Raw genomic sequence first — 14,876 nt, 5'->3', positions numbered from 1 at the left:
TGGAGATGCTCTGGAGTTAATTCAAACGTGTTTTTCTGCAAACATTTTAAGCTTTCTTATTTTTACCTTATCCGGTGTTTGTATTTATTTTTATTTATATAAAAAACTATTTGAATGGTAAAAACATATGGGTAAAAACATTGTAAACAGCTTGAAATAATCTTAAATTATGGCTGTAGATTATAATAAAACATTTCAATTTACAGTCTATAATTTGTAATGAATTGTCCATTTACGTTCATATTTTAAGACTGAGAAGCAGAGCAATTCAAAGTAAGCCAGTAAATCACACAATAACACATTTCAACCTGGTAATTAGTCATCTGTATAAAATGACCATCTCAACCCTAGTTACTAGGAAATAAAACAGAATACTCACGTAAAAAGACTTATTTTAACAAGCAAGCATATATAATATTATGTACTGTACTCACACTCACACACGTACGAATGACTGAAAGCCTGTTTCTTGCTTTACAATAAGGTGCTTTTTATTTAATCATCTCATTATTCACATCCCTTTGTACAACTCAATTAACATGACATGTAACACTGACCTCACCCTCTTCTCCCAAGCCACCTGTAGAAAAAAAAAGGGGGGGGTCGCAAAATCCACACGAGGCGCCGGCCCAATTCCAAATCCAACTCTAGCCCCATACCCCGTGGCAATGTGTAGACAAAAATGGATTTCATACTTAACCTCATAGCAATATGCTCATTTTCTCCATCTTCTACTTGTTACTCAGGGGTAGAGATAGTGGCCGAGCCGTTCTGTCGACGCAGTATGTGCACCACTGTGGCAAGACGCAGCGGAGCCGGTCGGACCTAGCTAGACACGTTACACAGATACGGTGAATTTAACATTACATTTAAAAGTACAAACTCAGTAATAAAAAAAATATTTCCAAACAAACGGGATTGTGCGCGCGCGCCTGTTGTGTGTGCATGCGTGGGTGCCTGTGTGTGTGTGTGTGTGAGAGCTACTCAGATTAGAAGATATAACGACACATTTATGTGATTACCGCCAAATACACATTACAGTCGCTTTTTTTTTTATGATAACATTTCGCCAAGTCTGGTTAGATACACGATTCAGTGCAAACCGTGCCCAGTTACTCATCTAACTGAATGTGTGCAAAGCTAAGGAGAGGAATGTTAGTGGTGTAGTAGCCACACAGAGAGGACAGCGGACATTAGAGGTAGGCTAACACTTTGCTCAACAAGTTGGTCCTTTATTTTAGCGTACTGACGTCAAACAGTGGAGCTTTCGCACACCTGAGTGCAGAGAGACAGGTGCGCAGGAGGAGACGAACAAAAGAGCTCCCACTCACCGTCTTCTCCATTTTCTATTGGCAACGTTTCGTTACAAAGATATTCATCGGGTCCGAAACGTTCCTCCCAATAAAAGGTCCTTTTAAATGCAGGTGAAGAAGACGGCCTACCGACATCCTCAACGCAATCTGCTCTCCCCGGAATGATGTCTGCTTGCTCTGACAGAATATACAAATAATTACAATAAAGCTAGCTAGATAGATCACGACTCAGCAACACTCTGTGGCACACAATGACCACCCGTACGCGATTCAGCACACCATCCATAGAGAAGGAAACCTTTTGGAATTGGGCCCGCCCACCGTCTCTCTCGGCTCTGAAAACAGTGCATGCTTTAATTCTGGATCGCCACATACTAAAATGTCCAGATGAAATGTGCAGATCACCCGGTCTGAGACCAGAGAGTCATTATCATCACTGCTTCACCGTCAGCAGCAAACACGGTGGACAACCCGGGTACTTGGGGTCAAAAGCAGCATCCTCCCTGTGGTCCTCTCAGCGCGCCTTTACTTGCACAATCAAGGGGGAGTGTTGCGTGTGTGCGTGTGTGTGTGTGTGTGTGTGTGTGTGTGTGTGTGTGTGTGTGTGTTTCACTGGCATGGTAATTGTCGAAGACACCGCCATCATATCTTCTTTCTACAACTTCAAGGCAGGAATATCCTCTTTTGTTAAATACCTCTCAGTCATAAACACATGCCTCCTCAATCAGCTTTTTTTTTTTTTTTTAATGGAGGAGGGAGAGTGGGGTGGGGGGGCCCTGGTAGTATTACAGTACTTCACATCCGCAGAGTACATGTAGATGAAGGTGTTTAAGTCAGTCTTGTGGCGCGCTACGCCATGTAGATGAAGGTGTTTAAGTCCGTCTCGTGGCGCACTACGCCAAGTAGATGAAGGTGTTGATGTCCGTCTCGTGGCGCGCTACGCCAAGTAGATGAAGGTGTTGATGTCCGTCTCGTGGCGCACTACGCCATGTAGATGAAGGTGTTGATGTCCGTCTCGTGGCGCGCTACGCCAAGCAGATGAAGGTGTTGATGTCCGTCTCGTGGCGCGCTACGCCATGTAGATGAAGGTGTTTAAGTCCGTCTCGTCCCTCTTGATGTACTTGTGCTCGATCAGCCACTCCATCTGCTCCTTGATCATCTTCTTCTGCGGCAGGAACATGTTCTTCAGGATGGCCACCAGCTCCGTCTGCAGCTGGGCGTTGGTGAGGCGCTTCCGCATCTTCATGATCTGGATGATGGCCTCCTGGAGGACAGAGGAGGGGGATGTGAGAGTGAGGAGAGGAGCGGGAATCACCCGTCCCGCCCCCGACCGGCTCCCGTCGCTGCTCGGGGTGGTTGATGGCAACGCTCTAAGTGGTATTGGCCGTTATGGTAATAGAGCTGGTACTACGCCTACACACACGCATGCATTATGTCCTTGTTTATTTACTGGTGCTTATTTTATTTATTTTTGTTACAGTTATGAGTTTTTCATTATAGTTTGTATTGTTTATTAGGGCTGTGAGTTTATCGCGTTAATTAGATTAATTAATTACACAGCAAATTATCGCGTTATGAAAATTAACTGGAAATTCATAAATATTTTTTTTTTTATTAAAATCTCTTTTTAATCTCATTCATTCCATAAGAACGTAGAATACACATTTACATATGTGTATTTACATTTAATATGGCCCATTTGCATGTTCTTGCTATCTGATTCTAGGGACATCTATGGATCTCAGGGAATGTATTCCCAGTGTCAGAAATACTGTGTCTGTTACTAGGCTTGAGTAAATTGTAATGAACCAAATGAGAATATCAATTACATTTATTTTTTTAATCTTTGACTGTGAATAACACCATGCTAAAATTGACCAGACCTGAAAAATCTAAGCAAATTAATAAATGGAAGATGATTAAACAGAAGGTTTTGTAGATACAGTACTGAATTCTGCCATCCGGACACATGCCATTTGAAATATGATTAAAGAATATAGAATATCAGGCCTAAAATGGTTATGCGATTAAAATGCGATTAATTAATTACAAATCCTGTAATTAATTAAAAATTATTGCCTGACAGCACTAAGTGAAATACTAGAAATGTCTCACTTGCGTATTTTGTTTCATTTGTTGCTTTGATGTTTTATTTTTTTTACTGTTATTTTGTGCAAATAAATAAACATGAACGTACAGACTATGAAAAGGTTTCTACTTGTCACAAGCCTTGTTCTTGTAATTATGTATACCTTGCCTCTGGAAACAATTATTTTCACCACTGAAATTAATGATTTGTGTGGTCAGATAGTGTGCGATTCACAGGAATACCCCACTGAATGGGCCTCTCTGGCCTCACAGCCTAAGGTATCCATGAGAAATAATTCATAACTGCAGTGGATAAATCCCATGAAAGAAAAATATTTTTCAGTGAATATCTTACTGGGATCAACGCGCGTCAGACACGTAAGTGTGGTGTGACGGCAGCATTTATTTTGCAAGCGACTACAGCAAAGATTTGTCTCAAAGTTTGCCAACCGAAATTGTGATTTCTGGGCATAAATGCACATCCCGGTAATCACTGCTGGTTCAAATTCCATCTAGTCATTTTATCATCACCGGTTTCAATTGGTTGGCACAATAAATAAAGAACAACTTATTTTCCAGTTGAATCCAAAATATTTATATATTAATTGTGAATATCCTGTGTGGCATTGCTCCATATTTCTACAGCAAAACACACTCCTTCCTCATCATGAGAATAACGTTACTTACTATGGACCAGAACCAGAAACCAGGGGTGAAAAAATAAAAGGATTGTAGCCTATTGATATAAAACAGCATTTTCTTTCCTTGCCTGCAGTTTAAATCAGTGGCCTTTCTCCCAAATATGATGATATGAACCCAATAAGGGTGGAACTTCTGTCATGGCTCAGTGTTGCAGCTACCTAGGTGACGCGGCACCAACATCTAAAAACGAGTGCATGTCGGCCTCTTGGGGAAGCGTGACCCACAGCCTACAGACCCACAGCCTACAGCCCCACAGCCTACAGACCCACAGATTACAGACTCACAGCCTACAGACTCACAGCCTACAGACCCACAGCCTACAGACCCACAGCCCCACAGCCTACAGACCCACAGCCTACAGACCCACAGCCTACAGACCCACAGCCTACAGACCCACAGCCTACAGACCCACAGCCTACAGCCCCACAGATTACAGACCCACAGCCTCACAGACTACAGACCCACAGCCTACAAACCCACAGATTACAGACCCACAGCCTACAGACCCACAGCCTACAGACCCACAGCCTACAGACCCACAGCCTACAGACCCACAGCCTACAGACCCACAGATTACAGACTCACAGCCTACAGAGCCTGGAAAGGAACCGACTGGACCTTTCATCATGTAGCACAATGAAAATAACTGTAGAGCGGCAATATGGGGAGGATATTGGACAACTTTCAGGTGCGTTAAACCAGATGCACAGAGGAAACGGCCAGAGTTTGAATGACAGGAGGGAAATACGCTACTTGCGTGGAGATGTAATTCCTTTCTATATATAGCCTTATAGCAGTGTAATCAAATCATTGCCATGAGGAAGTTGCATATATGTGAATATCTAGTGTAGCGTTATCTGAATAATTATCGTACATTTCCTAAACAGAAACGTGGTGCAGCCTTTCTATATGTGAGCAACTGTTAAAATCCAGATAGATGGCCTGGATGAATTCCGTTTTGTGTCCCGCACCAAAAATCCATATAAAATGTCTTAACTCATTAAGCGCCACATACCTTCCCCATCTTTCACTGTCTAGCGCCAGCTTTGCTTGACCATTTTCACGATATTTCACAATCTTTACGGAGCTATTGTATATTGTATATTATAGCTATGGAGACAATAGTATGGCTAATTTGACAGACACTATTTCTAGTCCAACATGTAAAAAAAGAGTTTGTTTCTACACACTGTAGTTTGTAGTTTATTACACGCTAAACATCGCCCATTTCCAACATAATCCAGACTTTTTCCATAGATCGCGAGATAAAACGCGCTATATGCAATAAGCCCAAACCGTTCTGGTTGATCCCCTGAAACCACAAATACTCCAAAATCAAAGGTATATACCATGTACACATGTGCCTTCACAAAATTATCAAGGAAAATGCGATCGTTAGAACACGCTTGGTTTATGTCCGGTAAAGTAAGACACTGTGATCGTTACAGAAACATGTTTTAGGTTCGGTAAAGTAGACATTACCTTAGCCAGAAGGTACTCCAAAAAAGAATAATTCCAATGATCCCATCGGTGATCGCGATTACTCGTTTATATGTAATTACACGTTTACGGGATACTATAGGTTGAGGCGAGCAGATCTGCTAGCGATTGCTTTGCAAGAGCTCCTCCCCCTCAGAGCGAGTCTTGATAGTCCAGTTAATTAATTGTCTCTACTGATCCCTTTCTATCAAGAGTTCAAAAGGTAGGCGATACTGCCACCTGGTGAGATTCGATCGGCATTGCAATTCCAACGTAGGCAAATGAGCCAGGGACGGCTAGAGTGATCCGGATGATCGTTTAGAACGGGGATCAAAGGATCTAAAAACATAATATTACGTGTTTGGCGCCCAATGAGTTAATCGAATCATAATTTTGCAGTAATTTATGGATAGAATGGTGTGGCTACTCGTCAGCTGCCTGCTAGTTTAAAAAGGCAGTAAAATAACTAACTAAGTAGATAGTAAATTATAACACTACCTTATGCATACTGCACCTTATGTGACACTGTGAATAATGTGAATATTTTCTTCAGCTAGTTAGATAGTAAATTATATTGACAAAATTGACCTAATTGTTTACACTGCCTGTGTTGTTTTTTACTACCTGTACCCCCCCCCCCCCCTCCCCCCATGCTGCTATGATGCCTGAATTTCCCCAAGGGGATCAATAAAGGAATATCTTATCTTATCTTAAAATGACAAGGAGCATAAAAATTTACAACTTGAACAAATAGTCTAAAAGAGTTTTGATGTAGGCCTACAGAGTATACCTGTTCATTTAGTCCATTCATTTCTGCTTTATCCAACCACAGGGTTTACACAACTGCGTCAGGGGTAATATGGAAAATACTGGCCCTACCACCCGTTTGCCGGTGAGAAGATTATCGTTTTCGTCATTACCAAGAGAACAAATAGGCTAATTGGCAATGGAATGATCAAATATAATAATTATGGTACAATAATTATGGTACATCTGGCAACCCTGTGTGGGATGATCTCCATACCGTACCTGTGTTCTTAGTACCCTGAGCTGGACGATGCTGTCGTTCTCCTCCTCTCTCATTCGCTCGGTGGTGAGCTGCAGCCGGCCAATCAAGTTAATCTTCCCTCTTTTTTGAACCTTCGAATTTTTACTGCAAGGACGGACAAAAAAAAACAACAACGATGACTCAAGTCACTATGTACAGTATGTAAAATTCAGTTCAAAGGCTTCATATCTTGTTGATAAAAGAAACGGCAATGGCATCTTCTAGCTTTAAAACAGTCCTTACATGAGAGAAAACTCCTGGTTGACGTGGAATACTGTTCCTTCAGCAAAGTCTTTGGGTGAACCCACCACTGGGTCGTACGATAACACCTGGCGTTTTAGTTTAGGGAACGCCACCAATGACTAGAGGAAGAGAGGGGAGATAAGCAGCAGATCAGAACAAAGCCTATTTGATCAAATTAACTGATTAATTATTGTGTTTCGGAAGTTCGCCCAGCACCTCCCTCCCTCCCTCCCTCCCTCACCCAGAGAGTGCGTCGCAGCTCTGCGTCGGGAAGCTCAGAGGCCAGCTTGAGATTCTCGAAACTGATCCTCTCCCTGGGCCTCTGGTTCCAAGCGAACAGCACCGCTAGCTGGAACGTGGTCACTTCCAGGTCATACTGGCCCACCGCATTCTTGAAAGTGATCTGGAGGGGGGGGGGGGGGGGGGGGGGGGGGGGGGAGAGAGAGAGAGAGAGAGAGAGAGAGAGAGAATGTGTTAATGGCATGACGGGCATGTTCACAGTTAACGCAAAGGAAAGATACATGGGAAATGCATATGTAGGGAAAAATAGGGAAAGATTCACTGGAGCACACAGGTGGTGCATAGACCAACGTTTTGGTGTTACAGTAGTACATTTTCAGAGTCAAGAGTGGACAAAGGCAGTGGTAACACATAATAATGATAATAATGATGATAATGATAATGATAATAATAATAATAATAATAATAATAATAATAATAATAATAATAATAATAATAATAATAATAATAATAAATGGTGCTTATATAGCATTTTTCTAAAAGTCTAAGTGGCTTCACACTAAGGGGCGGTGGTAGTGAGAGAAAACAACAGACACACAGGATGGATGAAGGGGGCTAAGAGAAGGCAGTGGAGATGGGGATTGTGGCGGGATTTGGAAAACTGAGAGACTGAGTCTCTAATGTCTTCGGGGAGAGAGTTCCAGAGCCTGAAAGCTGCCCTGGAGAACAGCTCTCTCCCCCTAAAACTGTAAAGGTTGTTGGGGGAGGAGAGAAGGATCTGAGGGGTTGAGAGGGTTGGTAGGGGGAGAGGAGGTCAGTGAGGAGGAGGGGGCAGTTGGTGAAGGGATTTGTAAGTGAAGACCAGGATTTTGTATTGATCCAGTAGGAGACAGGAAGCCAGTCTTTTAAGACGGGGTGATGTGGTGCCAGGATATGATGCGAGTTAGAATCCCCGGCAAATGTGTTCTGGACCAGTTGGAGTCTATTGACGGAGCAGCACTGGTGCTGTGTAGAGAGGAGAGAGTTGAGTAGTCATTCAAGGCGGGAGGAGATGAGGGATCATGGGAGAGGGTGGGATCGAGGATAACGCCAAGGTTGCCTGCCTGGGAGGAAGGGGAGGTGCCATCAATGGGGAGCATGGGGTTGTTGATTCTGCTGAGGGTTGACTTGGAGTTGATGAGGAGGATTATAGCTTAAAGTAGGGCTGGGCGATAAAACGATAACTATCGTGATAAATTATTTCCTCGAAATAAACATGAAACGTGGTCGCAAAGTTTCGATATATCGATTTTCCAAGCTTGGATATGAGCACACGCACTAACAACCAATCAGTGAAGGAGATGGCGACAGCGAAGGAGACCCGCGGTGCACCTCTGGGTAGTAAACAAGGCTGGCTAGGATCATTAGCTTGCATGCCGCTATTTTATAGTTTACGTGCGGAGTGGGTGTGTGGCGTGAATTCTGAGGCCACGGTTAGAGTGGGGTATGCGGTGGACGTTGTTGCAATGTATTGCGGCGGAACGGAGTATTTTAGGGTGATAGTTAGTACATTGTCATGGGATACACCGCTTGCTCTGGCTAACTGTTAGTTCCATTCTTATAATGCATAATGATCCAGTGGCGGTAGGTTGCCCCCTGGTGGAATATAATAATCTATGCACTGGTGCGTAGAAGAATGTGCGCGGACTGATGACGACATCAACTCGAGACATTCGCAGCAGCAAAACAAGTGAGTCTATTAATAGCCCGTCCATCGGCGCCGGGCAATAGAAGTTAATTAAACTTGACAGAAATTATATCGACGATAATTATCGATATCGAGTTATATGAAAATAATTTTATAATTTTATCGCGATAACGTTTTTGGCCATATCGCCCAGCCCTAGCTTAAAGTAATCACCTTGCAGATGAGTAAAAGGGGCAGTGCACTCAATTAGCCAATATCTACATTCCACCAATAATCAATGTGGCTAGAGCAGCCATTCCACAAGATAGCAGTCAAATAGAGGACAATTGCAATATGCCGCACCATTGTGTCCAGTAGACAGTCTTACTGAACCACTGTCCAGCATAGACAGTCTTACTGAACCACTGTCCAGCATAGACAGTCTTACTGAACCACTGTCCAGCATAGACAGTCTTACTGAACCACTGTCCAGCATAGACAGTCTTACTGAACCACTGTCCAGCATAGAGTCTTACTGAACCACTGTCCAGCATAGAGTCTTACTGAACCACTGTCCGGCATAGACAGTCTTACTGAACCACTATCCGGCATAGACAGTCTTACTGAACCACTGTCCAGCATAGACAGTCTTACTGAACCACTGTCCAGCATAGACAGTCTTACTGAACCACTGTCCAGCATAGACAGTCTTACTGAACCACTGTCCAGCATAGACAGTCTTACTGAACCACTGTCCAGGTTTGTAGATTATCTCCTGAGAATGTGCCCTCACATCTTGGTGATACCGCTGATGTTTTGAATACTATATAAGACTAGAAATATGAACATGATATTTTGGTCTCTCTTGTTGTAACGTGAGATGAGATAAGATATTCCTTTATTGATCCCCTTGGGGTAATTCAGGCGTCATAGCAGCACGGTGGAGGGGGGAGGGGGGGTACAGGTATGGGCAGGGTAATAGAAGAAAGACATAAATGTAGGCAATAAAATACATCCAGATCTTACTGTATATATGTATTCCTCACAATGTTGGTTTAACAAGCTCTTTCACATTACAGACAGACGCCAAGAAGAAATTCTACCCTCCTCAAGCTTTTCAGTCAATTTAGCTGAGATTATTTGATGTAATAATTCTTTCTATCTTCAACCCAAGGGACTGCTAAGGGCAGTGATTCTGCTCCCTCATACGCTGGCCTGGTTATGGGCCTTTTGGAGGAAAGGTTTATTCGTAACCCCAGTAATAACCCCTTATTGTAAAAGAACTATTGATCTTTTACAATGGATTTGAATACTGACTAAATTAATTTCCTTGACCTTACCATTCATAAGGGTAACGATAGATGCACTATGATGATGAAACTACTATTTATCGTAAACCCTTAAGTGGGAACACTCTGCTTAGAGTAGACAGTAATCACATATTAATGTAATCATACAGTAATCATATTGAAATCACGATTATTAAACACGATTACTCGTTGATTTGAGAACATCATACGTCACACCACTGAATTAGTGTTACCTTTCTTATCGAACAAAGGCTGCCTTTCTGTCATCTACAAATGACAAAGTTTCAGAGTTCAATCTGGGTCTGTTTTAGAGAAAAAGGGTATAAAGAATTGCAGTAACTACAAAATCAGTTTAAAGTTTCACTGTTTGCACGGCGGCTGGGTGGCGTAGCGGAGATTGCGCTCGTCACCAATGCAAGAGACTCCGGTATCGAATCCCAGTCTCAGCATTGCCTTCGGCTTGGGCCGGCCATCATACTGGCTCATTTGGCAGAGTCAGCGGGTGGAAGTCGATGGGTGGGGATTGGACGTTGTGGACAGCGACCCCTACAGGTCGGTTGGGCGACGCCTGCACAGCAGAGACAGGAAGTGGCGAGGGTAGTGTGAGCCTCCCATGCGTTACACCTCGCCAATGAGAGTCCGCGCTGTCTGGTGAAAAGATGCGACAGGCTGCCTCCTCGTGTGCCGGAGGGAACACGTGATGCAAGGCTTCTATCCTCTCTACAACCGACCAGTGGGGGGCATAGTCGAGCAACGTTCAAGACAGGGGAGGGTAGAATTGGATACACGAAATTGGGATGGGAGAAAATAGAAAATGAGAAAAAGTGGATCAAAAATAAAAAAAAATGTAATAAAAAAGGTTTCACTGTTTGCGTAGTTACTGTGGTTAGCTCCTGCAGGGCAGTATAGTTACTGCGGTTAGCTCCTGCAGGGCAGTATAGTTACTGCGGTTAGCTCCTGCAGGGCAGTATTGTTAGTACTGCGGCTAGCTCCTGCAGGGCAGTAGAGTTACTGCGGTTAGCTCCTGCAGGGCAGTATAGTTACTGTGGTTAACTTGTGCAGGGAAGTATAGTTACTGTGGTTAGCTCCTGCAGGCAGTATAGTTACTGCGGTTAGCTCCTGCAGGGCAGTATAGTTACTGTGGTTAGCTCCTGCAGGGCAGTATAGCTACTGTGGTTAGCTCCTGCAGGGCAGTAGAGTTACTGTGGTTAACTCCTGCAGGGCAGTATAGTTACTGCGGTTAACTCCTGCAGGGCAGTATAGTTACTGCGGTTAACTCCTGCAGGGCAGTATAGTTACTGCGGTTAGCTTCTGCAGGGCAGTATAGTTACTGCGGTTAGCTTCTGCAGGGCAGTATAGTTACTGTGGTTAGCTCCTGCAGGGCAGTATAGTTACTGCGGTTAGCTCCTGCAGGGCAGTATAGTTACTGCGGTTAGCTTCTGCAGGGCAGTATAGTTACTGTGGTTAGCTCCTGCAGGGCAGTATAGTTACTGCGGTTAGCTCCTGCAGGGCAGTATAGTTACTGCGGTTAGCTTCTGCAGTGCAGTATAGTTACTGCGGTTAGCTTCTGCAGTGCAGTATAGTTACTGCGGTTAGCTTCTGCAGGGCAGTATAGTTACTGCGGTTAGCTCCTGCAGGGCAGTATAGTTACTGCGGTTAGCTTCTGCAGGGCAGTATAGTTACTGCGGTTAGCTTCTGCAGGGCAGTGTACACCAGTGGCAGGGAGGCGTGTTGCTTTCTAACAGCAGAGGAGTGCAAGAATGTGACAATTTGACCATGTGACCGCGGCAACGCGGGAGAGCGGCAATGCGGAAATAGGCTGTCTATTGCCATTCTCTAAGACAAACGCTAACCTTAACCAGCTCCTTAACAGCGCCTAAACTTAACCGTTCTAACCTTAACCAACTCCGAAACAATGCCTAACCTTAACCTTAACCATGCCTAACCTTAACCGGCGAAAGAATACACGTTAAAAAAAAAAATTTATGGGATTCGAACTTGTCAACAACGGACCGCAGGACCGCTGCGCTGCGAGGTGAGCTGAGCTTCGAATGAAAATCATGGCGGATTAGGGCGGTTACATAATGCCGCAAGCTCTGCCGCTCCGCTCCGCTCTTCGGTTGCCGCGCCTGCCGCGGGGCGTGTCGCAGCCAATCAGGGAAAACGCGGAAGCAACGGCAGCACTGCTCCGCTGTTATTAAGCAATAGGCGGCAGGGAGAGTAAAAAGACTGGTGTGTTCTACAAAGTGTCCCTCGCCTCAAGAGATCTCTGCTCAGAACCTCCTCCTTTTTCTTTCCGTAACTTAAAAGACCGTCTCATCTCTGAACACGAGATGGCTATACGCACAAAATAAATTATAATTAAAGTCTGAACTGAACTTGGGGAAATCTGCTTTTAGCTTCTGTGTTCCTGACAGGTAGAGCAGTCCTCTGGCAATCCGGAGGTTCCCGGTTAGATTCCCGCTCCTCCCGGGCAGCGTGTCGAAGTGTCCTTGAGCAAGACACTTAACCCCTAACTGCTCCCGATGTGCAGTTTGGCACCTTGCATGGTTGCCTCTGCCGTCAGTGTGTGAATGTGTGAGTGAACGGGTAAAATGTGAGGAACAAATTGTAAAGCGCTTTGGATAAAAGCTCTATATAAAATAAATGCAGCCATTTACGATATATATTTTTTTACTTTCTCTTTTTCCCCCTTTCTTTTTCTGTTTTTCTCCCATCCCAATGTTAGTCGTTATGCCAATTCCCAATCCCCTACCTGGTTGTTGCATGCTCTGCCCCCTACCGTCAGTCTGGGAGGGCGGAGACTATCACATGCTTCCTCCGACACATGTGTAGCCAATCCCCACTTCTTTTCACCTGGCAGCGCGGACTCCCCCAGGATCCGACCTCGCTGTGCAGGCGCCCCGACCGATCTGTAGGAGTCGCTGTTTTACAACGACCAGGACCCACCCTCGCCAGGTTTTCCCACCCTCTAACACTGCCAATTGTGTTAGTATGGACGGTCGGCCAACCCGGAAGCACCACAGCTGGATTCGATCCCACTGTCTCTGTGGTGGTGGGCAGACGCTTAGACCGCTGCGCCACCCGGCCGCCCTGCCATTTACCATTTTACTGCAATCCCAGATAAACAATGAATGTCTGAATAGGCAGGCCGATACAGAGAAGTTGATATTCTACATTTACAATGTCCTGCAGGCCATTTACTCCCCTTCGTCTGAGGTTTACAAGCGTGCATGGGAGAATGAGCTGGGTCAATAAATCCCAGATGATTTACGGGATGAAAGCTTACAATAAATTCATACTTGCTGTAAGGATGATTTCTACACATCTGACAATATCATAATTCCATATGGTATTTGCCTTCTCCATAATCGCTTTTATATTAAATATGAAACATATTTGCATTTAATAAAGGTTTTAATAATCTCACGTTAGAGATCTTCCTCCCTGATTCCAAAGGCATGTTCTCGCACGTTGAGAGACCATAGGTCTTAGTATGAACCCGCCATGGCCTCAATATAAACTGGTTGTATAAGTGTCTGTGTGCCACCATATATTATCATGTACATCCTTGTATCAATATGGCCTTGGGTAGTGTACATCTGGCTTACTTTTAGTGATGCACGATATATCGGCCGCCGATGTATGTTTTAACACATCGGTATCGATATCAAGATAGGGCCGATATGGACCGATATTTAAAAAAAAAATTAAAGCCTTAGATAGTTTAAAAATATCTGTCATTTCTGAGAATAAGTTACAAAAGTAAAAAGAAATGCATTTGGGAAAATAGCTCTTTATTTGATTATCATAAAAAAGTGTTTTCTATACAGATATATCGACATTGGTAAATATCGGTATCGGCCAGAACAGCAATATTAATATCGGTTATCGGTATCGGCCACAATTTTCACATCGGTGCATCACTACTTACTTTAACTCGGTATATCATAACAAGTATGTACTTGATGTAATACTGACCAATGTACAGTATGTACTGACCAACACCCAAGTTCCTTTGTCTGTATGAAGTACTGTATATCCGTACTGTATATCCAATAAGTGAGTAAGTATTCTCTCTATCCCTTCTCTTGATCTCTTACACTTGGCTTACACTGTTTTTCTTATGCTTCATGCTTGTATCTGAAATAAACTATCATATTGAACGTAGAAGTTGTCTTCTGATCTTTATAGTATAAAATATATTTTAAGTGTTCCATTCTTCATATTTCATAACTCACTGTTCTCCAGAAAAGCATCGTTACACTTGCTCTATAAATGCCAGACTTTGCCTGATAAAAGTGCTGCACAGGTTATACTATTCAAAATATACACTGAATAAAATATTCCTCAATGTTTCCCTTCCCTGCGACACAACTCGGTTCCAAAAAGCCACTTTAACAGCTTTGTACTTTGCTACAAAATAGAAAGCCTTTGAACCGAAATATTCAGGTTCTTCTCCGATATACTGAAAATCCCAGTGGAGCCTACAGACACATTACATCTAGAGAATTAGGTTTATCTACAGAGCTAACGGACACATTACATCTAGAGAGAAGTGTTTATCTACAGAACTAACTGACTAGAGAGAAGTGTTTATCTACAGAGCTAACGGACACATTACATCTAGAGAGAAGTGTTTATCTACAGAGCTAACGGACACATTACATCTAGAGAGAAGTGTTTATCTACAGAACTAACTGACTAGAGAGAAGTGTTTATCTACAGAGCTAACTGACACGTTACATCTAGAGAGAAGTGTTTATCTACAGAACTAACTGACATGT

The 14,876-nt window shown here is 43.5% G+C and overlaps 1 protein-coding gene across 3 annotated transcripts in view; it reads right to left on the bottom strand.

Annotated features, from left to right (window-relative positions):
• Positions 1-552: 552 nt before the first annotated feature.
• cul5b (cullin 5b) overlaps positions 553-14,876 on the bottom strand; it is a 49,972-nt gene continuing 35,648 nt past the window's right edge. For all 3 annotated transcript variants that reach the window (XM_084319691.1, XM_084319693.1, XM_084319692.1), the window contains exons 16-19: positions 7,115-7,276; positions 6,874-6,992; positions 6,612-6,735; positions 553-2,577 (exon numbers count right to left, since the gene is read on the bottom strand). In XM_084319691.1, the coding sequence (XP_084175817.1) occupies positions 2,383-2,577; positions 6,612-6,735; positions 6,874-6,992; positions 7,115-7,276 (600 nt within the window). In that variant the 3' untranslated portion in view covers positions 553-2,382. The remainder of the gene's footprint in view (positions 2,578-6,611; positions 6,736-6,873; positions 6,993-7,114; positions 7,277-14,876) is intronic.

The sequence above is a fragment of the Notolepis coatsorum genome, assembly GCF_963971535.1.
Source record: "Notolepis coatsorum genome assembly, chromosome: 8".
Taxonomy (NCBI): domain Eukaryota; kingdom Metazoa; phylum Chordata; class Actinopteri; order Aulopiformes; family Paralepididae; genus Notolepis; species Notolepis coatsorum.
Note: the sequence above shows the minus strand (reverse complement) of the source record. Positions and strands in the feature narration are given on the sequence as shown.